General features: G+C 35.1%; 1 protein-coding gene across 5 annotated transcripts; it reads left to right on the top strand.

Moving 5' to 3' along the window:
• The first annotated feature begins 1763 nt into the window (after positions 1-1763).
• Positions 1764-18499, top strand: LOC144969885 (G2/mitotic-specific cyclin-A-like). 5 transcript variants are annotated; one of them, XR_013644880.1, is made up of 12 exons: positions 1764-2119; positions 2869-3058; positions 5017-5353; positions 6397-6512; positions 7169-7258; positions 7553-7686; positions 8072-8147; positions 8744-8875; positions 11041-11157; positions 11827-11960; positions 12504-12882; positions 17603-18499. XR_013644880.1 is itself a non-coding variant. In XM_078908927.1 (11 exons), exons 2-11 carry the CDS (start codon positions 2897-2899, stop codon positions 12553-12555), a joined length of 1350 nt encoding a protein of 449 aa, XP_078765053.1. In that variant the 5' UTR covers positions 1764-2119; positions 2869-2896; the 3' UTR covers positions 12556-14260. The 5 variants fall into 5 exon arrangements, 4 of the variants coding, with proteins under 4 accessions (XP_078765053.1, XP_078765050.1, XP_078765054.1 ...); XM_078908927.1 differs by lacking the exon at positions 17603-18499 and having other exon boundaries at positions 12504-14260; XM_078908924.1 differs by lacking the exon at positions 17603-18499 and having other exon boundaries at positions 1995-2119; positions 8711-8875; positions 12504-14260.
• Positions 18500-18729: the final 230 nt, after the last annotated feature.

Genomic DNA, 18729 nt, shown 5'->3' with positions numbered 1-18729 from the left:
GTATCACACATCAAATGTTTATATAGATATAAGTATGCGCTTGGCTAAGAAGCTCATAACATTGCCATCCGGAAGTATAACGGAGCAACACACAAAACTGTGTGTATCCATGACCGTTTATAGTCAGGTTAATACAGTTCAATGAGCATTACTCATAAACGCGGATGGCAAAAAACAATAACAAATACCTGAGTGACGTCATCTTCGAACTATCTATATCCTTGTGGTGTGAAGGTCGTGTCGACTTGGACTAATATCACGTCCGATTGTTGTGGTCATATTAGGGTCCCGATTGCAAAGTTAGTAGTAGCTTCAAACGCAAAGGGACCGAGATCGACTCCGGGTGAAGTTAAAGATTTGTTCGACCCCTGTCCGCCCAGCAATGAATGAGTAGCTGGGTCTCTAAGATCTGGCGGAGAGTACTTTGCGACAGACTAGCGTCCAATCCAAAAGGTATCAAACAATGGTTATTGTTCGTTTCACGCTATGAAAACCGGGATAAACTCCATGGGCTTAATGGCTCTGAAGGACTACCTTTCCTGTCATATTCTGAAAAAAAAAACACGTAATAAAAATTTTGGCCAGAAAACTCTCACTTCAAGTCTTCTTCTTCTTCTAGGTTCCATGCCTGGTCCAGGCTTCTGATACTGCATGAATTATCTCTCTCCATTCCTCCCTGTCTCTTGCTTTTTCAAACAGCTCTTGGATTGTTAGGTTGGTGAAGCCCTTCAGTTGGTCTATGAGTGTTTTTGTTTGTCCCCCCCGGGCGCGTTTACCAGGAATTTTTCCACAACTTGCCAGGTATTCATTCTTATCTTTCCTTACTATGTGTCCGAAAAAGGATAGTTGTCGATCCGCTATTAAGGGCATTAGTTTCCTTTGTTGGTATGTTTGTTTTAGCACTTCTTCGTTCGTTTTGTGTGCAGTATACGATATTCTCTGCATCCTTCTCAAGCACCACATTTCAAAAGCTTCAATGTTCTTTTGTGTTTCTGCATTTCACTTCAAATATCGATCGATTAAAATGACTTTCATTTTGTAAAAGCAAATAAAACAAAACCAACAAAAAAAAAAAACAAAACCCCAAAACAAAACAAACAAAATACACCCCCCCCCTAAAATACAAACAAAAACAAAATACAAATTTAGAAAAAACAAACAAACGAAAAAGCAAAAAAAAACAAACAAACAAACAAAAAAGACAAAACAAAATAAAACAAAATTATCAACCCTGAAACTGGACTTCGCGAAGTTCAAGGTTTGAGAGTTTTTGCCAAATATTTTAATCGATTGATTTGTTTTCCAGAGTACCGCAGTTTTGAGATCTCATGGTATGGCATGATAGCGACAATACCAATACAACAACAACAGTTTTGACAACAGCAAAATAATTATTTCTATAAATATGGGAATTAGCCTCGAGTTACCTACTGCATCTCAGAGATAGACCAGCAGGAACCGCGTGTCATTGTTTATATTTTGGTGGGCGTGGCATTAAAATTCTGACCTTTTTAAGGTCAAGGACATTGTTTGAATCGGTCTCATCTCCAAAAACTTCAATAAAAGTTAACTTATTACAAAGAGTTGCTTGTTTCAAAATTGATTAAGATTTAATAAGAAATCCAATTGGTGAAGTCCTAATCATATGGGTGTTTTAACTTCAAGATTTATATCTAGATTTAGTGATAACTCTTGTTATTCTCTGATAAGGGCACGTCAGAGCGTCGTAAGGTCAAAGACATGCGCAAAAAGGTCAAATACATGGGTCTTTGTTAGCTGTTATTCAGTGTAAACTCACTTTTTGTTTTTAGTAGTGTTCAAAGGTAATTATTAGATTTGAATTTGTTTTTGTTTTATTGCCAAGAGCATGAACACTAATATGAAACGGTGAGAGAAACTGAAAACTTGTAATTCTCTTTTCACGTGAAATGGGCTTTCGCCTCTCCGAAAAGCACTGTTTCTAAGGAAGTCGAATGTGATTGGTCGATTTGAGCAAAGCGGGTCATTCAACTGCCTCGTTCCAACTCCCGTTTCTAATCTCAACTTGACTTGACCATGATACATGACATGCTGTGAAACAGATGACCATTCATTGTGTAGTAGGATAGAACGACGATAGGTTGGTAAACTTTTAGAATTTCACTTCGTATCAACTGGAGGTGAAGTCTTTTACACTTCTGTTTATGTGGACTTAGTGCTTTCAAAAGGCCAAGCCATTTTCTTGTCAATGTTAATGAAAGTTTAATACTTTGGGTTAGCTTCTACAAAGTATATAATAAATAATATAATAATTTTTAAAATGTAATATAATGGCAATGGGAGTTTACTTTTATTTCTATATATAACAGAACTGGAATTGGCGACCTTTGACTTTGAGAAATTCTTGTTTCGGATTTAACTATTTCTACGGTTCAATCTTACATTGGTTCCATCAAAGACTTGGAATTTAAATTTATTTTGCATGCTTTTCTATTTTCTCTATTATATTATATTATAAGGGAAATGAGATTCATAAACCTTTTGTATTGCTAATTCGCGTCTTGATTATTTTTATATTTTACAAATTTATTTCGGAAAGACTTTAAGACCCTTATTAGTAGCCTTGAATTTTGATTGGTATAATTTAAAATTTAAAAATCCGAGTTGACCTCGCATCAAGAGGGCAACCGGGTAAATCCCACGCCCACAGGCGACCTCAGTATGCTGTCCTTAGTGTACATGCGACTGTGAGCAGAGGAGATTGGATAGACCCACTCCATTTCAGGATGCTTTGCTATCAGTAAAACTGTAAATTATTGATCACAACTGGAGGCTTAATTAATAAAAACGTGCATTTTAAATTTTAATCAATTTATCCTTTCTCCACAGGTTAAGGTTCTAGTTCTAGGGCGTAAAGATGTCACTCCAAGCTAGAGGAAACGCGTTAAGGGAAAATAGAGAAAACCAAAAATCCAACAGACAGGCTCTAAAGGCTGGGGGAAATAATGGGAAAAGACATGTCTTGGGGAATGTTACGAATCAAGTCAGACGTCAGCCTCTCCGTGCTGCAAAAGACAAGGTGAGTGTCATAACCTCGTTTTATGATTTCAATTTCGCGTATCGGATTCTTGAGTTTGAGTTTGAGCCATTGCAAAAATCAGGATGCAGTGATGCAGATTCAGTCATGCACATAAGATGGAACACTAATAAATCCCTTGGTCAAATGAAATTTGCTTTTAAAAGAAATAATTTGCCTAATTCAAAATTTAATTGAATAAAAACCGACTGCGTGCAAAATTGACGAGTCACTACGATTACTGAACATATGTTAATGTTAATGATAATGTTATTTAAAAAACTAGAAAGCACTGCTAAAAATTTGAACCAAATTTAAATGATTGCATCACGCTTAATGTCCAAGAGAGGACCACAACTCACAACTATGTTAAAGGCGTTGATTCGATGTGGACATATTTGCAGGTGTGATTACGATCGCGTTTATGGGCTTATTTAATTTAACATTGTTGTAATGGACATTTTGCATTGATTTGAGAGCATTCCTATTACAATTGGCAAAACAATTTAGGTTATCAGACCTGCAAATAAGTACATGGTGGCTTGATTCCTATCATACTAGCAAAACTAAAGTTCAAAAGTTCTTGACCTCCCATAGTGGGCAGGGGGGTACATAGTCTTCTTTCCCCTTATAGGTTTTCCAACATGCTTTCTTTGTCTTGGAATGAGATTACTTGGTTTTGCCTGGGTGGGGTTCCTGACCTCCCATAGTGGGCAGGGAGGTACATACTGAGTCTTCTATTCCCCTATATGTTTTCCAACTTGCTTTGTCTTTCTTGGAATTAGATTACTTGGTTTTGCCTGGGTGGGGTTCCGGACCTCCCATAGTGGACAGGGAGGTACATACTGAGTCTTCTATCCCCCTATGTTTTCCAACTTACTGTCTTTGTCTTGGAATGAGATTACTTTGTTTTGTTCTACCCCTGGCCAGATATCCTGGCTGAGAGGGAGACAGTCTAATGTATGGTTAGTTTTAGGGGATGATATTTATTTCATTGTATATCATCTGTTATGCACCGTATTATGTTTTGCATACATTATATGATTTGTAAGCATTTGAGTGTATTCCTCTTAGTGGGGACCTGTGCTTGTCTGGATGAGATTTTTAGGTGATCTCTTAAGTAGGTTGATGGTGTGCTTTTGGAATCCACATGGTTTCCTATTTGAACCAATTCCCCTTTGTCTTCATTTTTCTTGGATGCATTGTCATTCTAGAACTTTTTACTTTCCCATCCCATTTTCTCCCTTTTTACTGGCGCTATGACCTTGTGTTGCAAGTGCCGTAAAACCCTTAAAAACAAACTTGGTTGTCTTGACCCTGCCTGGAGTCGTAGCTGGGAGAACAGTCAAATGCATATTGTTTTGGGAGATACTTTTTGCTTGTAAATCATCTGTTATGTATATTTATTTTGAATGTATATTGTAAGCATTTTAATGTATTCCTCTTGGATTTTGTGCTTTTGTCCGGACGAGACTTATAGGTGATCTCAAACTAAGTATATTGCGGGTATGCTCTTGGAATCTACATCTGATCCCTATTTGTTCCCAGTTCCCCTATGTCTTTTTCTTGGGTGCTTTAATTGTAATTCTAGAACTTTTTGCTATCCCATTTTCTTCCTTTTTACTGGCGCTGATACAACCTAAATGTGTTGCAAGCACAGTAAAACCCTTAAAAAACAAATTCAAAGAACAAGCTATTCAGATTTCATTTATTCAAAATTAAAGATGATTTATGGCCATGACACATTAGGAAGATGCTAATTTTCCTGAACACAATTTTAACAAGCCATTTATTGCAGAGATTTAGTTGTCTATAGGAATGGCAGTCTGAAGAGAGGATTTGGGATGAATCTTAAATGACTTAGATGGCTTCTAATGGGATCTCTATGCTTTTTCTTTTCAAATGCTTATCCCACTTCCATTCCTCAAACTCTTTCATTTCCTGTTTTTTTTTGTATCTAGCACTCGGTTGTTGGGACTTCACAATCCGATTTTGGTGGCCAAGAGAACGAAGTGCCTCCAAAGGTTGCCAAAAACACTGGGTTTGCTATATTTCAAGATGTTTCGGATCGAGTCCCGCCATGTGGTTTTCCAGCCGAAATAGAACGCCAGGTTCTTTCAGCCAGGGATGTGCTCCACATCGATGATGAGCTCATGCAGGATAAGGAAAATATGATGGAAGAGAATCCAGTCATTCCTGAAGATATCATAGGACTTCACCACAATGGAGTTCCTGTAGCTCACAAGGGAGTGCTTCAACCCTTGCAGCCATTGAACATTGATGTAGAGTTAAATGCCTGTAAGTTTAGTCTTTGCAGATCTTCCTAAACATTATATATATTTTATTGTAAATTGGCTGAAAATGGATAAGAGCTACGTCGCATCCAGTTTACTCAAGTAATCTATTGGGACATCCACCTTACAATTGTTTGTCCGCTTTTAAGATGCAACTGTTTTGACAGTCGTCTCAAATGTTCAGCTATCTAATCCAGTAAACCTTTTCTTCATTTTAATGATAATGAATAAATGCCTGAAAGTTTGTAGATTTTGCAAACTAAAATTTAAAAATTTTAATTGGCTGAAAGTGGACAAATGTAAAGCTCTAAGATCACAGACTTGCTTTTTTCTTCTTTTGGTATTTAATCTGGTATATATAATTTTCTTGACCACCCCTTGATAACTATATATTGATTTTAATTTTCATCTCGGATCTTACGCGGGTGGTTGGATGGGAGCATCACCCTTGAATCATATACCTATGATGTTCGCATGGGTGTACGATCCGATAGTGATGTCGTTTCTTCTCTTTACTAGCCTATCCTGCTTCTTTGGTTTGTGATTGTATTTTTGACAGGGGATTTTTTTTTTTCTGTAAATCTTCTGCCTGTTTGTTCTTGGTTATTTATAATTTAGCTTATGATATCTTTAGGTTATGATTTTGATTTACATTTGTACTATTTTTGTTAGATTGCTTGTTTTTTTGTTTCAGCGGTCTCTCATATAACCTCACTTGTGTTGGAAGAGACCTAAAGCAACAAACAAAACATCTCGGATCTTAAAAAATTCCCTTATTTATCCCCATGGAGAAATTTGTTTTTAGGGTCTATTCCAAGAAAAGACTGGAATAACCCAGGCGTCAGTCGGAGTGCAGCTCCACAAAGTGAGCGAGGGCGAGATGACTTGCTCAAGGTCGTATAACGCAGCGGGTGATGAACTCAGTACCTTTCGAGTACGAAGCAAAGATCGTACCGCTGAGCCACGCTGTCCCTTAAACATTAGAACTTGAATACCCTCATTCTTTGTTTTATTTGTAATATTGAAAATGAATTGTGCAATTTCCAGCTCCCATGGTAGTTGATAATTCAGTCAAGGACATGCTGGGACCACTAAGCCCCCGTGATGAGTTTGGTCTGGATCCCTATGCTTCCGACATTTACAATTTCCTAAGGGCAAAAGAGGTATGTTGTCATTTATCTGTATGAATTTCTTTGCTAGATGGGTTAATCTGTAAGATCACATTATACATTTGTGTAACCCTCACTAAATTTTATCGGATGACAGCCATTGTTGGCAATATAAAATCCAACTCCGGCTTAGTTAACTACAAACAAAAATTTGAAACGTGACAATTCTTTTAAAAAATTAACTGCCACTAGAACACTAATGATCTATGACTTTAGGAAAAGTGAGCAAAGTCGATATGAAGCAGTAAGTGATGGAAACGTAGTGCCAAGATGCAAATGCCTGGGTGTTTTTTTAATGTTTATCTAGGGTGAACATTGAAAGTAATAGAATTATCACTTGGCACAACAGGTTTAAGATTGAAAATTCTAATTTTTTTTCGAATCAACTGTTAAGTTTACTATGTTTCTGCTTTCTGCATGGGACTGGAACCTTAGAAAAAAAAAGGGATAGTTAAAATTAAATCTTCAAAATTGAATGAATTATATGTGAAATATAGTGTATGAATTCAAAACCATGTTGAAAACCTTGTCTAATAAGTAATTGAATAAGATAATGTACTTATTTTCGTTCTTAAGATCGAGAACTAATTTATTTTAAAATATTTATATCTGATGATAAAATCTTAATATCTAATTTTTTTTATTTGCAGCATGAGACAAAACCTGGTGTGGATTTCATGAACAGACAGACGGATGTTTCCATGTCAATGAGAAATATCCTTGTCGACTGGTTAATAGAGGCAAGTTGTTTTCAAACTAGAGATACACCCTGTGTAGAGATACACCCTTTTTTAAGTCTTCCAATTTTTAAAATGGCTTGGAAATGTCACATTAAAAATTCTTATATTCAAGTGTTTATTCAGGTTTCGAGTCAATGGTAAACCTTCCACAGTATCTCAATATGCCTACTTAAATTTAGCTTAACCTGTGATCAAATTGATAATGGTGGTATTTTCTTTCAAGATGATGGCAAGACGTATGAATGATTTGACAGTTACCATTTCCCTTATGCTCAATCTTATTTTGACTTTCAGGTTGGAGAGGAATACAGGTTGAGCAGAGAAACGCTCTTCCTCTCCATCAACTACGTTGATCGGTTTTTAAGCCTGGTTCGAGTTGAAAGACCTAAGTTGCAGCTTGTTGGGGCTGCTAGTATGTTCATTGCTGCGTAAGTGATTTTCTTCATTGTAATTTAAAATGTGTTCATACAGAAATTCACAGGAAAATTTGAACTATTAAATGACATAGATGAAAAATCGAAATGGAAATAAACATCAATTCTAGGGCATTGGAAAAGTTAGTTGATCGAGGGCGTCTTTAAATTTGTTTATATTTTTATAGAATGGGCATTACAGATTATCCTGGAGCCAATTGTTACAAATTGTATTAAGAGAATTTTTAGTGATTATGACATTGATATTTTGATTAAGATTCAGCATGGGATACTTTTCTATCACACAATTTTACCAAGACGTTCCAAAAATATTACCCATGCCAACTTAATTTTTCATACACTGGACATTGTTGCCAAAATTGTGAAACTTTTTTCTCAGAAAATATGAAGAGATATACCCCCCTGATGTTGGCGAATTCGTGTACATTACAGATGACACTTACACCAAAAAGCAGGTAAAGTCTTTTTCTTTTCCATCAAAAAGAGTATATTACTTTGGAGCAATCTCTAAGTTGTCATTGGTCACCATCCTGTATTTGCTAATTTAAATGTTTGTTCTTTTTCTCCTCACATTTTGAAAATATTTTGTGCACTGCGAAGCTATTTCGCCACTAATTTGAACTAGTCCCCTTTGTCTTTTTCTTGCCTTTTTTTTTTTAAATCTAGAATTTAACCCTCTGTTACTTAAATGACCTGAAAGTGCAAGTTCCATAAAACCTTTAAGCAAAAACAAATTGATCTACCATCACTTTGGTTATTATCAAACATTTCTATTTACCATTTATGGTCTGACGACTTGTTCACAAATCTGGTTTTGTCCTTACCTTGGCCGGGAGGTTTATTGGTCAAACCAATATTGTCCCATTTCGACGATAAAACACCCATGTCTACTTTTGGCTATCTAACTTTTGATTTTGTAGGTCAACCTGATTGTTGACCTAATCTATAAATTGTTAGGTGGTAATCAAAGTGGTTTGGCTTCACTGATATAAACCTGTCAATTTGTTAGATTATATAGTTCGCTAAATCTGCTAAAAAACTGTTCCCACAGGTCTTGAAGATGGAAAGCGTCATTCTGAAATTGCTGGAATTCAAAGTGGCGACACCCACCATCAGTTGGTTCATTGAACATTTCATGGAAAGCTTAACTGATATGTCGGAAACAGCCAAATTTCTTGCTTATGTAAGTTTTCATGTCAACTCCATATCCCTCAAACAAGTTTTTGGGTTGTTTTTTTTCAGAGTTGATTAGATTTTGGATTGTACCAGTCATGATAAAACGGGTTTCAAAAGGCCAAATTTGACCCGTTTATCTGGGTGGGGATCCTGACCTCCCATTGTGGGCAGGGGGGTACATACTGTGTCTTCTATCCCCTTATATCTGTTTTCCAACACGCTTTCTGTCTTTGTCTTGGAATGAGATTACTTGGTTTTGTCCTGGCCCTGGCTGGGAGGGAAACAGTCGAATGCATAGTTATTGTTTTGAGAGATATTTTTTTCCTTGTAAATCATCTGTTATGTATTATATTTATTTTTAATGTATAATGTAAGCATCTGAGTGTATTCCTCCTTGTTGGGTTTTGTGCTTGTGTCCGGATGAGACTTATAGGTGATCTCAAGCTAAGTACATTGATAGTATGCTCTTGGAATCTACATCTGATCCCTATTTGTTCCCAATTCCCCTTTGTCTTACTCTCTCTTGTGTGCTTTAATTGTAATTCTAAAACTTTCGACTATCCCATTTTCTTCCTTTTTACTGGCGCTGATGTGACCTTAATGTGTTGCAAGCGCCGTAAAACCCTTAAAAACAACAAAAACAAACAGACCAATTTATTTTGATATGTAGCAGCATGTTGGGTGATGAGCAAGTGTGCTTTCCAACACAAACCTGTTGGATTAAGCCTTGGGGCCAGATACTATTTGTCACTTTGCATACTAGTAGCTGGATCTCATTGAGATAGGGCAAAATTAATGTGATGTAGAATGGAAACATTAGATACATTGGCCTTGGACAAGCTCCACTGACAGGTTAATCCACTATCATTATCTGAAACAAGATTATGAAAATTGCAATGGTCAGATTGATGCGAAATTTGTCAGGTCGATATATTCTCATTAGCTTTATACATTGTCCTTTTGTCATACATATTTTAAAAACCACTTTAACCTCTTGACGAGATCCCATTGTCAGACTATAGTGATCTCAATAGGTATCCCAAACTAAGTTAGTTCTACAAATAGCAAAAGTTAAATTACAAAGCAATATGCCACTTCCATGGAAAATAACTTAACCAAAATCGGAAAATAAAGTTATGGGTTTTTAGTTTCATTTATTTTTTGATTTGTGAAGAAAACTAAATCTTGGTGAGGGGAAGAAAAAAATAGGCTTTTGTTTACATAGATGACGTTTTGTACTGAAAAATCTAGCAGGCCCAATTTTTCTCTTGTAATCTTCAAAGGCTGCTGATTTTGATGGTATGTTTTTCACCATTAACTTCAGTTCAAATAGGCCTCATTTTTTTATTTGTGAAAAAACAAATCTTGTATAGGGAAGAAAGCAAACGGGCTATGTTTACATAGATGGAGTTATGCGTTGAAACAAGCTATCAGGCTCAATTTGGGATATAATTTTCAACGGCTGCTGATTTTAATGGTGTGAGTTTTTCACCAATAACTTAATTCAATAGACTGTTCAAAGAGACTTCATTCACCCGTTAAGTTTGGGATACCTAATCTCAAAGACACTTGATTAGATTGCCCTTGAGATCTATTTCTAACTCTAATTTTAATTTGAATAACCCTTTGTCATGTTTATTTTATAGTATGCTTGAATCCTAATTCTCCCATCTTTTTTACTGGCATTGAGATTACAAGGACTGTAAAGCTTTTTTTAAATTTTGGATTTGTTTTGGGTCTCTCAAATATTCTGGCAAAAGGACTTTACGTCCTTCAGCTATCAACACTCTTTGTTAAAACTTGTATGTCAGTGCATGACATAATCAGTCGGGAGTTGAAAAATTTGGATTTGCATTTTTTGTTTTTTCTGAAAGCATATGCTTCTCATAGCATTTTAATCTTTATTTGAAGTAAATAGGGTGATTTTTCATGAAGTTATGGTCAGATGTATGAGAAATGTATCCAGCAACTTTTCTTTAGAAGTGAAATTAAGCTTTGATATTTCATGATGTACACAAAGGTTTGATTTAATCATTTATGACAGAACTCATTTTTGATAAAAATTGACCTAACTAAGCTTAGAATTATCTCAGTTCGAAGCTTTTTCACCATCCGACTGTCATTCACTGTAACATATTGGAAATTTCTATTTAACCAATCATCCATCCACAGTTCTTGTCAGAGTTGTCATTGATTGAGGTGGATGATTTCCTCAGCCATCCGTCCAGCGTCATTGCTGCCAGCTGTATTGTTTTGGCCAGGAGTACCTTGAATTTACATCCTGTTTGGGTAAGAGTTCAATTTAGATTCATTGCTCTCTGAACAATTTAAATTGAAAAAAGAATGCAAGTATAGAATATAATTGATGTAATTTTCTGAAGTGTTTACATTTCATAGCATTAAAAAGTAGAGGAAAGCCTTTCAGATAATTCCATTTCAAATTCACAGTTGTAAGAATTGATGGTATGGTTTTCTGAATAGACATTTTTGCTTGACATTTGTCATTTTGAAGTCGGTTGGTTATTTGCTTTATTCGAAATATGTAACTCGACCTTTAATTTTTTTAAAGGCTTGCAATATATACGACATTGACTATAGAACATGATTTAATTAAAATATTGCTCGTCGTTACAACGGTTTTATCCAGATGACACTTTGACAGTTCTTGTCATTCAGTATACCGCCTATGTTGAAAGCAAAAGTTAGTCCAAAATACATCTGAAATTTTAACATTCTGGTCTAGTCATCTAGGAAGACCCTTATTCATGCTAAGCTATTTTTTTCAAACTTCAATTTTAGGTTTTCAATTGCTAGATATTGAATTAAGGGTAATTTAGTAATTGAAATGGGTTGAAGCTAATTGAATCCACATTTGATAGAGTAAGATGCTGTGCAAAATTATGCTTTTTCTTCATCTGATTTTTAACTGATGTACATTTACCTTCATTTGTCTTCTAGCCCCAAAACATTGAGCTGTCGAGCGGCTTTGGTGTTGTTGATTTGTTAGATTGTGTGAAATCTCTCTACTGCCTCCACAAAAGAACCTCCTCGATGCCACAACAGGCAGTTGTGGAAAAGTATAGGCTGGAAAAGTAAGTTTTTGAATACTGAAATGTAGAATTTTAACTTTTGGGTTTGACTTGGCTATCATTTGATTTTGACAGACAGTAAGATCTTCGGGGTTTTGGTAATTCAATATCCCATTTATTGCAGTGTCTTGTACCCATGCTCACACAAGTCCGATTATCTTTGCTTGCATTTTGGGATTTTTTCACCCTTGTAAATCATCTTTCTATAAACTTTAGCATGAAAATCAAGTAATGAAAAAAATAAAACCCACATATCAGCAATTCAAACGAACAGCACCTCCCTAATTTTATACTTTGCCATTTTCCTTTTTTTTTTTTTTCTGGTGCTGAAATGACCCAAGTGTGTCACAAGCGTCGTAAAAACAAACATGTGGCTTTGTGTCCTTGTTTCTGGGAATGCCTTTGCCCTGCTGAGAGGGAAAGGGATGTATTTATCTTTTATGAGATGGTATATTTTCTTAAATCAAGTCCCAAGTGTAGTAGATCAGTGAAAACGGTTATCTAATGCCTATTTTACTATAATACGATTTTCATTTTCTCTTTTAGGTTCCACCACGTTGCCCGCATTCCTCCAACTGGCTTGCTGACACTGTTTTGATTGATTGTTGTACCTGGACGGATAATTCGATGGATAAAGACAAACTAGAACATTGTGATTTCTCGTCTTGTATGAAAATAGATGCCTTCGGCTTTCAACGCTGTTGAGTTTTATCTCTTAAATATCTCATGATCAGCTAATTAAAACATGGGCATTCTTTGGTTTATACAATTTTAAAAATCTTCCACTGATGTGATGTTTACTTTTTTAAAAAATCACATGAGTGGAGGATTTAAAAAATTTTGTATTCATATTTTTTTTTCCATATTCTAATTAGCTGATTGTGTGATATTTGCGTCGTGCGACTGACAGCGTGGTTTGTCAAAAGTAGGTAGAGTTGACCTATTGTTTTATCAATTCCAAGTTTTGGATATTTAAATTTCTTTTTGGCCTTTTTTAAATTGTATTTTTTTTTTTAAACAAAATTATTTTATCAAATTATTGGACATTTTTACCTCGTTTTCATACATGTTGACAGAAGTCATGAAGTGCAATATTAGATTCCTTTATTATGATTGCATAACGGTGGGTATTTGAACTAGGACAAGACTTTACAAGTTTAGCATCTCTGGTTCATTGAATGTTGGCTTTCTAAGGATTTGGGTTTTTGGAGTTTTTGGACTTGAACCACTCTTGTTCATAGACACGACGTTCTCATTTGCTCTATGATTTGTGTAAATCTTGAGTATAGGAGAATGGAAAACTTTTTGGCAAATATCAATGCTGGGTCCTGATTTGTCTAGGACAAGCCAATGGCATTGTGGTAAAATATTATTTTTGGACTGATAGATCTGAGTTCCAATCCTGGGGTTTTTCCTTGTGACCTCGAGCTATAATGGCTTCCATTACTAAGTCTGTTCTGTGCAGGAAAGACTGAAAAGGTGTTGCCTCGTATTCTAAAACTACTGTAATCTAAATTAGATTCAGTTTTCGAAATTACCTTGTATCTGCTTGTGTTCTTGCATCTTGATTTTACTCTGGCACTTGCGCGACATTTTCATCACACCCGATTCTGATGTGCGTAGAATTTTGAAATGAAACGTATTGAGAAACAAGAGTGGCTCTAGCTAAAGCACCTTGAAATACAGGATGACTTGAATAACTATTTGTGATACAATCTAGCATCATAACAAAGACTTTCTATACGGAATTCCATTGTTTTTTTAGGTGCTAGGTTGAAACATGAATCGATTGTTGCTCATCAAATCTTTTAAAAGCCAACATTGTTGTACCTTATACACTTTATACAAGATGCTTTTTGGAACATTTTTACTTTAGTATTTATTACCAGTGCTTTCAAAATTGTTTCCTTTTTTGGGGGGCAAATTTTGCCATTGCCATGTTAACAAGTCTGAGCATTCCATTTCATTCTGCAAATTGCTTTTCTAACTCTTGGGACACAAATATTTTGAATATTTTGTCTTGTCAAGGGTAGAAATGTTGTTGGCCGATTTTGAACAATGCGTTACTGGGAAAGTGCTTGTTATACCGTTTGCCCTACGTCTTGTTGAACTAGGATCATTGGTGGACTTCCTTTCTGAGTAAAATGAGTATTTGTTAAATAGTGGGCTTTTGCCTCTGTTTACACGTTTGGCTTGGAATTGTGGCAATTTGACGATCGACAAACCTTATTATACACCATTTTTGAATTTGTTTAATGTAAATATCATTTTTGACATAAAAATTATTCTCGGATGATTAGAAATCAACTGCATTTTGTCAGATTATTCCACCTTTTTTTTGATTGGTTTCTGTTGGACTTGTTACTGTTACTTTGTTCTGGTTTTCCGGTTACGCTCTTTGAATTCTTTTGTTGCTGCTTCTGTCTTGTCCATTTCATATTGTTCTGTTCTTTGATATTGTCTTCTGAATTCTTTGTTTTTTTTTCTGTTCCTGTTCTGCATTTAGTTATTTAATCCTTTAAAAAAAAAAAATTGTAATTACTTTTGTTTTCATTTTTTTTTTAGTTTCATTTTGATGTTGTTTTTGATACCCTGCTCTTATTTTTGATTTTATAAATTTCTTATCCTCGGTTTTGACTTTTCTCGATGCTCTATTCCCCTTCTCTGATATCTTGTTTCCTCTGTCTTCCTTCCTCTTTTCTTCTACCAAATCTCCCTCCCCCTGACTTACCACTCTTTTCTTCTCAACTTCTCCCTCTTTTGCTTTGCCTTATCTTATCCTCCGTTCCCCCCCCCCCCCCCCCTCCTGTCTACTTTTCCTCTCCATCTCTGTGCTGCCACCCAATAGTAGTTGGCCACATCCACTTGTTTGTAGGGATGATGAACTTTAATCTTGTGTCGTTGTTTGGTGTCATTTTGGATGACAAAAGAGGTGACCTTTTAGAAATGGGAAGTATGTTGTCGGGTTGAGTGGAAAGGCATTCTAAATGGTTTCAATTTGTCTACATTTGTGCCATGTACCCAAGGTTGTTATCTTGGGTTTTTTTTCTTCTAGGTTCACAGGGTTTTTTTTTATCTTCAAGGTTTTTATTTTTCCTCTGGTTCGTATTTTTTTAAAATACAAGATTTTTGCTTCATTCACATGGTTTTTTCTTCGTTTTTTTCATCATTCTGTTTTTTCTCTTCATTCTGTTTTTTTTTTTTACCTTCATTCTGTTTTTTTTTTACCTTCATTCTGTTTTTTTTTTACCTTCATTCTGTTTTTTTTTTACCTTCATTCAATGGTTTTTCTTTCATTCAATGGTTTTTCTTTCATTCAATGGTTTTTCTTTCATTCAATGGTTTTTCTTTCATTCTATGTTTTTTTCTTTTCTATGTTTTTTTCTACAATCTATGGTTTATGGTTTTTTCTACATTCTATGGTTTTTTCTTCATTCTATGGTTTTTTCTTCTGTTTTTTTTCTTCATTCTGTTTTTTTCTTTATTCTATGGGTTTTTTCTTCGTTCACACAGGGTTTTTTCCTTCGTTCACACAGGGTTTTTTCCTTCGTTCGTTTTTTTCTTTGTTCACACAGGGTTTTTTTCTTTGTTCACACAGGGTTTGTTTTCTTCTTCGTTCACACAGGGTTTGTTTTCTTCTTCGTTCACACAGGGTTTGTTTTCTTCTTCGTTCACACAGGGTTTGTTTTCTTTTTCGTTCACACAGGGTTTTCTTCTTCGTTCACACTCACATAGGGTTTTCTTCTTTGTTCACAGGGTTTTTCTTCTTCGTTCACAGGGTTTTTCTTCTTCGTTCACAGGGTTTTTCTTCTTCGTTCACAGGGTTTTTCTTCTTCGTTCACACAGGGTTTTTCTTCTTCGTTCACACAGGGTTTTTTTTCTTCTTTGTTCACAGCATTTTTTTTTCTTCTTCGTTCACAGCATTTTTTTTTCTTCTTCGTTCACAGCATTTTTTTTCTTCTTCGTTCACACAGCGCTTTTTTTCTTCTTCGTTCACACAGCGCTTTTTTTCTTCTTCGTTCACACAGCGCTTTTTTTCTTCTTCGTTCACACAGCGCTTTTTTTCTTCTTCGTTCACACAGGGTTTTTTCTTCGTTCACACAGGGTTTTTTCTTCGTTCACACAGGGTTTTTTCTTCGTTCACACAGGGTTTGTTTTCTTCTTCATTCACAAAGGGTTTTTTGTTCTTCGTTCACACACGGTTTTTTTCATCTTCGTTCACACACGGTTTTTTTCATCTTCGTTCAAACAGGGTTTTTGCCCCTTGTCCTGACATGTTCATTTGCAAGCAGATCATTTCCAATCCCGATGATTGGGTGTCTGGGTCTGATGTACCCGCCTGGTTCCAGCTGCATGGGCTTGAATGGCTCGGGCCTAGTTTTCTATTTTGAATTTTTTTACTTTTTGAGTTGAGCCATCTTTTGAATTGCTTTTCGTGGACGGTACATGTTAAAAAGGTTGCTCTGAGATGGAAGACGTTATTCTGACCTATGCGTACAATACAGGATGATGGCAAACCATTTATAAACAATCGCAAATAAAAGATTCCGATTATTTCTCTTGGTAATGAATACTTAAGTATCAATGTATGTTTTAAGTTCCTACAGTTCATACCCCCCATATGTTATGCTAGAGTCTATTGTGAATATAATATTTGTTGAATGAAATTTTGAAAGAACTAACGACTACTACATTTTGCCTCAATACAAAATCCAGAATGTTGAAATTTATTTTAAAAAAAGTTTATTGCAAAGTCATAATTGATGCTAAAGGCAGCTGCTCTGTTTCATTTTTTATATATGCACTTCCATCTTTGTTCAAAACTGATTACTCGCCAACTTGTAATTTGTAACTGTAGTAACGCTGTATCCATATTATATTTCACTTCTAAATTCAATTTCTATTTCTTTATTCTGTCTTAAACTTGGCTCTTAATCATCACTTTTTTTTTTCAGCTTTGTGATATTAGTATAGCTAATTCAAAACTTTCTTCTTTTCAGCGTTGTGATAGCTTGTAAATAGAATAGTAACTTATTGGTTTAGTAGATAAAATTTTCCTCCAACTTAATTACCGGCTAATCTTCGATTTTCTTTTTCAGCGTTGTGATATCTTAGGTAATAGTATTGGCCACAATTTTTAGTTAGGCAAGTTACCAGTAATGTGGTCCTAGTTTCATTGTGATAAAAAAGAAGCTACTCTTACCTTTGTTCCAACCCATCTCATCTGCATCTCTCCTTCATTTCTATTCCTTTGTATGCATCGATATGCACACCAAAATGTGTTCAGATTTTTACAATCATTGCAGCATTTATTTTTTTTTACAAGAAGCTAAAAAATTTTTTAAAAGATTTAAATGCAAGTCTTGATTCACTTAATTTTTGTTGTCATGCCTTGATGAACAAATCATTCCACTCGAATCAAAATTATTTTAACTGTTGTATCTGGCAGCACGGCATTCAGTACCTTAATTATATGCGAGGCGATTTATTTGTAAAAATGAAGTCAGTTCCTATGTCTGGTTCTCAATTATTTTTTAAAAGCATAATTTTTGTACTGTGGATATTTTTTTTTTCATATTTTTTTGATTTTATTATATTTATATGTATTAAAACATTTTTTTGTTTCCATTTTTTTTCGGAACCAGACTAATGAATTTGATGATTGTACAGTCTTGAATAAAGTCACACCATATCACAACTTGGAGCGATTTTCAAAATAGGACTTAAATTTAAATATTACGCAAAGTTTATTTGTCAAGTATGTACAGAATCTTTCTTTATAACTATCAAAATATATTACTCAGTACTATAACCACATAATATATGCGATGTACATAAAAATTCTATTTCATGATCACTGCTTCCCCGTTTCCATCAAATTAAGAATTCTATATCATGATCATCACCACACGCATGAAGTTCTATAATCCATCCTATGTTTGACCTTGATGCAAAATAATGATAAAGTAGAATAAAAGCTTCAATTCAATTTATGAAGACAAATGATGTGCAGGGGGAAACCCGAAACGGTCACATGATCTGTCTCCATACATTATATTGCAGCTACTGTTCCTCTTTATTTTTTATGTTGACTTAATATATTAGCATAAATATGACGGTGCCTTTGAGACTCAGTGCCCCCTTTGTTTTTGATACATATTTTTAAGCTTAATATTATAAATCTTTTTAATCAAATGGAAGATATTTTTTCATTGCATTTTACTCGTCTATAAGCTTAATATTTTAAATCTTTAATAAGATATTTTTCATTACCATTTTATACTCATCGCTGAATTTTTAAAAACTTGTTAGCAATTTACAAGAGGGTTTTTTCCCACCAAGTTGTTGAAAGTCTAGTGTGACTTTACGGATTGTTGATAGATTATATTTGCTCATTCACGAGATGAGTTGTCAGATTGTGTCAAAAGTTTTCATTGTGAAAATGCTAGCACTACGTCTTTAAGCTTTTCTTATTCTTGTACTTGTACTCTAATTCTTATTGTTTTTTTTAGTTTTATACTAAATAAAAGTTAAAAAATTAATGGCGTCCTTTGTTTCATTCATTAAAAACATTTTTTTCTTGCCTTGAATTATGTGGTTGCTAGTGGCAGTCAGATGTGTATGGGAGGGGGGGGGGGGGGGGGGGGGGGGGGGGGGGGGGGGGAGGAGGAGGAGGGAGGAGCAGCGAAGTCCTGACCTTTTTTTCTAACATTTATTTTGTTGGTCTTGTCTTTTGCACCACTGATTCCTTGTTTTTGTAATAATTTGTGCT

Source organism: Berghia stephanieae, chromosome 4 (assembly GCF_034508935.2).
Source record: "Berghia stephanieae isolate SIO BIC M18660-M18661 chromosome 4, UCSD_Bste_1.3, whole genome shotgun sequence".
In the NCBI taxonomy this organism is placed as follows: domain Eukaryota; kingdom Metazoa; phylum Mollusca; class Gastropoda; order Nudibranchia; family Aeolidiidae; genus Berghia; species Berghia stephanieae.
The sequence above is the reverse complement of the archived record's forward strand: the minus strand, read 5'-3'. Positions and strand labels throughout refer to the sequence as shown.

Coding starts and splice junctions, on each gene's coding strand:
- LOC144969885 (XM_078908924.1), top strand. CDS start 2,897: ATGTCACTCCAAGCTAGAGGAAACGCGTTAAGGGAAAATAGAGAAAAC. Junction 3,059..5,016: donor TCCGTGCTGCAAAAGACAAG/GTGAGTGTCATA, acceptor TTTTGTATCTAG/CACTCGGTTGTTGGGACTTC. Junction 5,354..6,396: donor TGATGTAGAGTTAAATGCCT/GTAAGTTTAGTC, acceptor TGCAATTTCCAG/CTCCCATGGTAGTTGATAAT.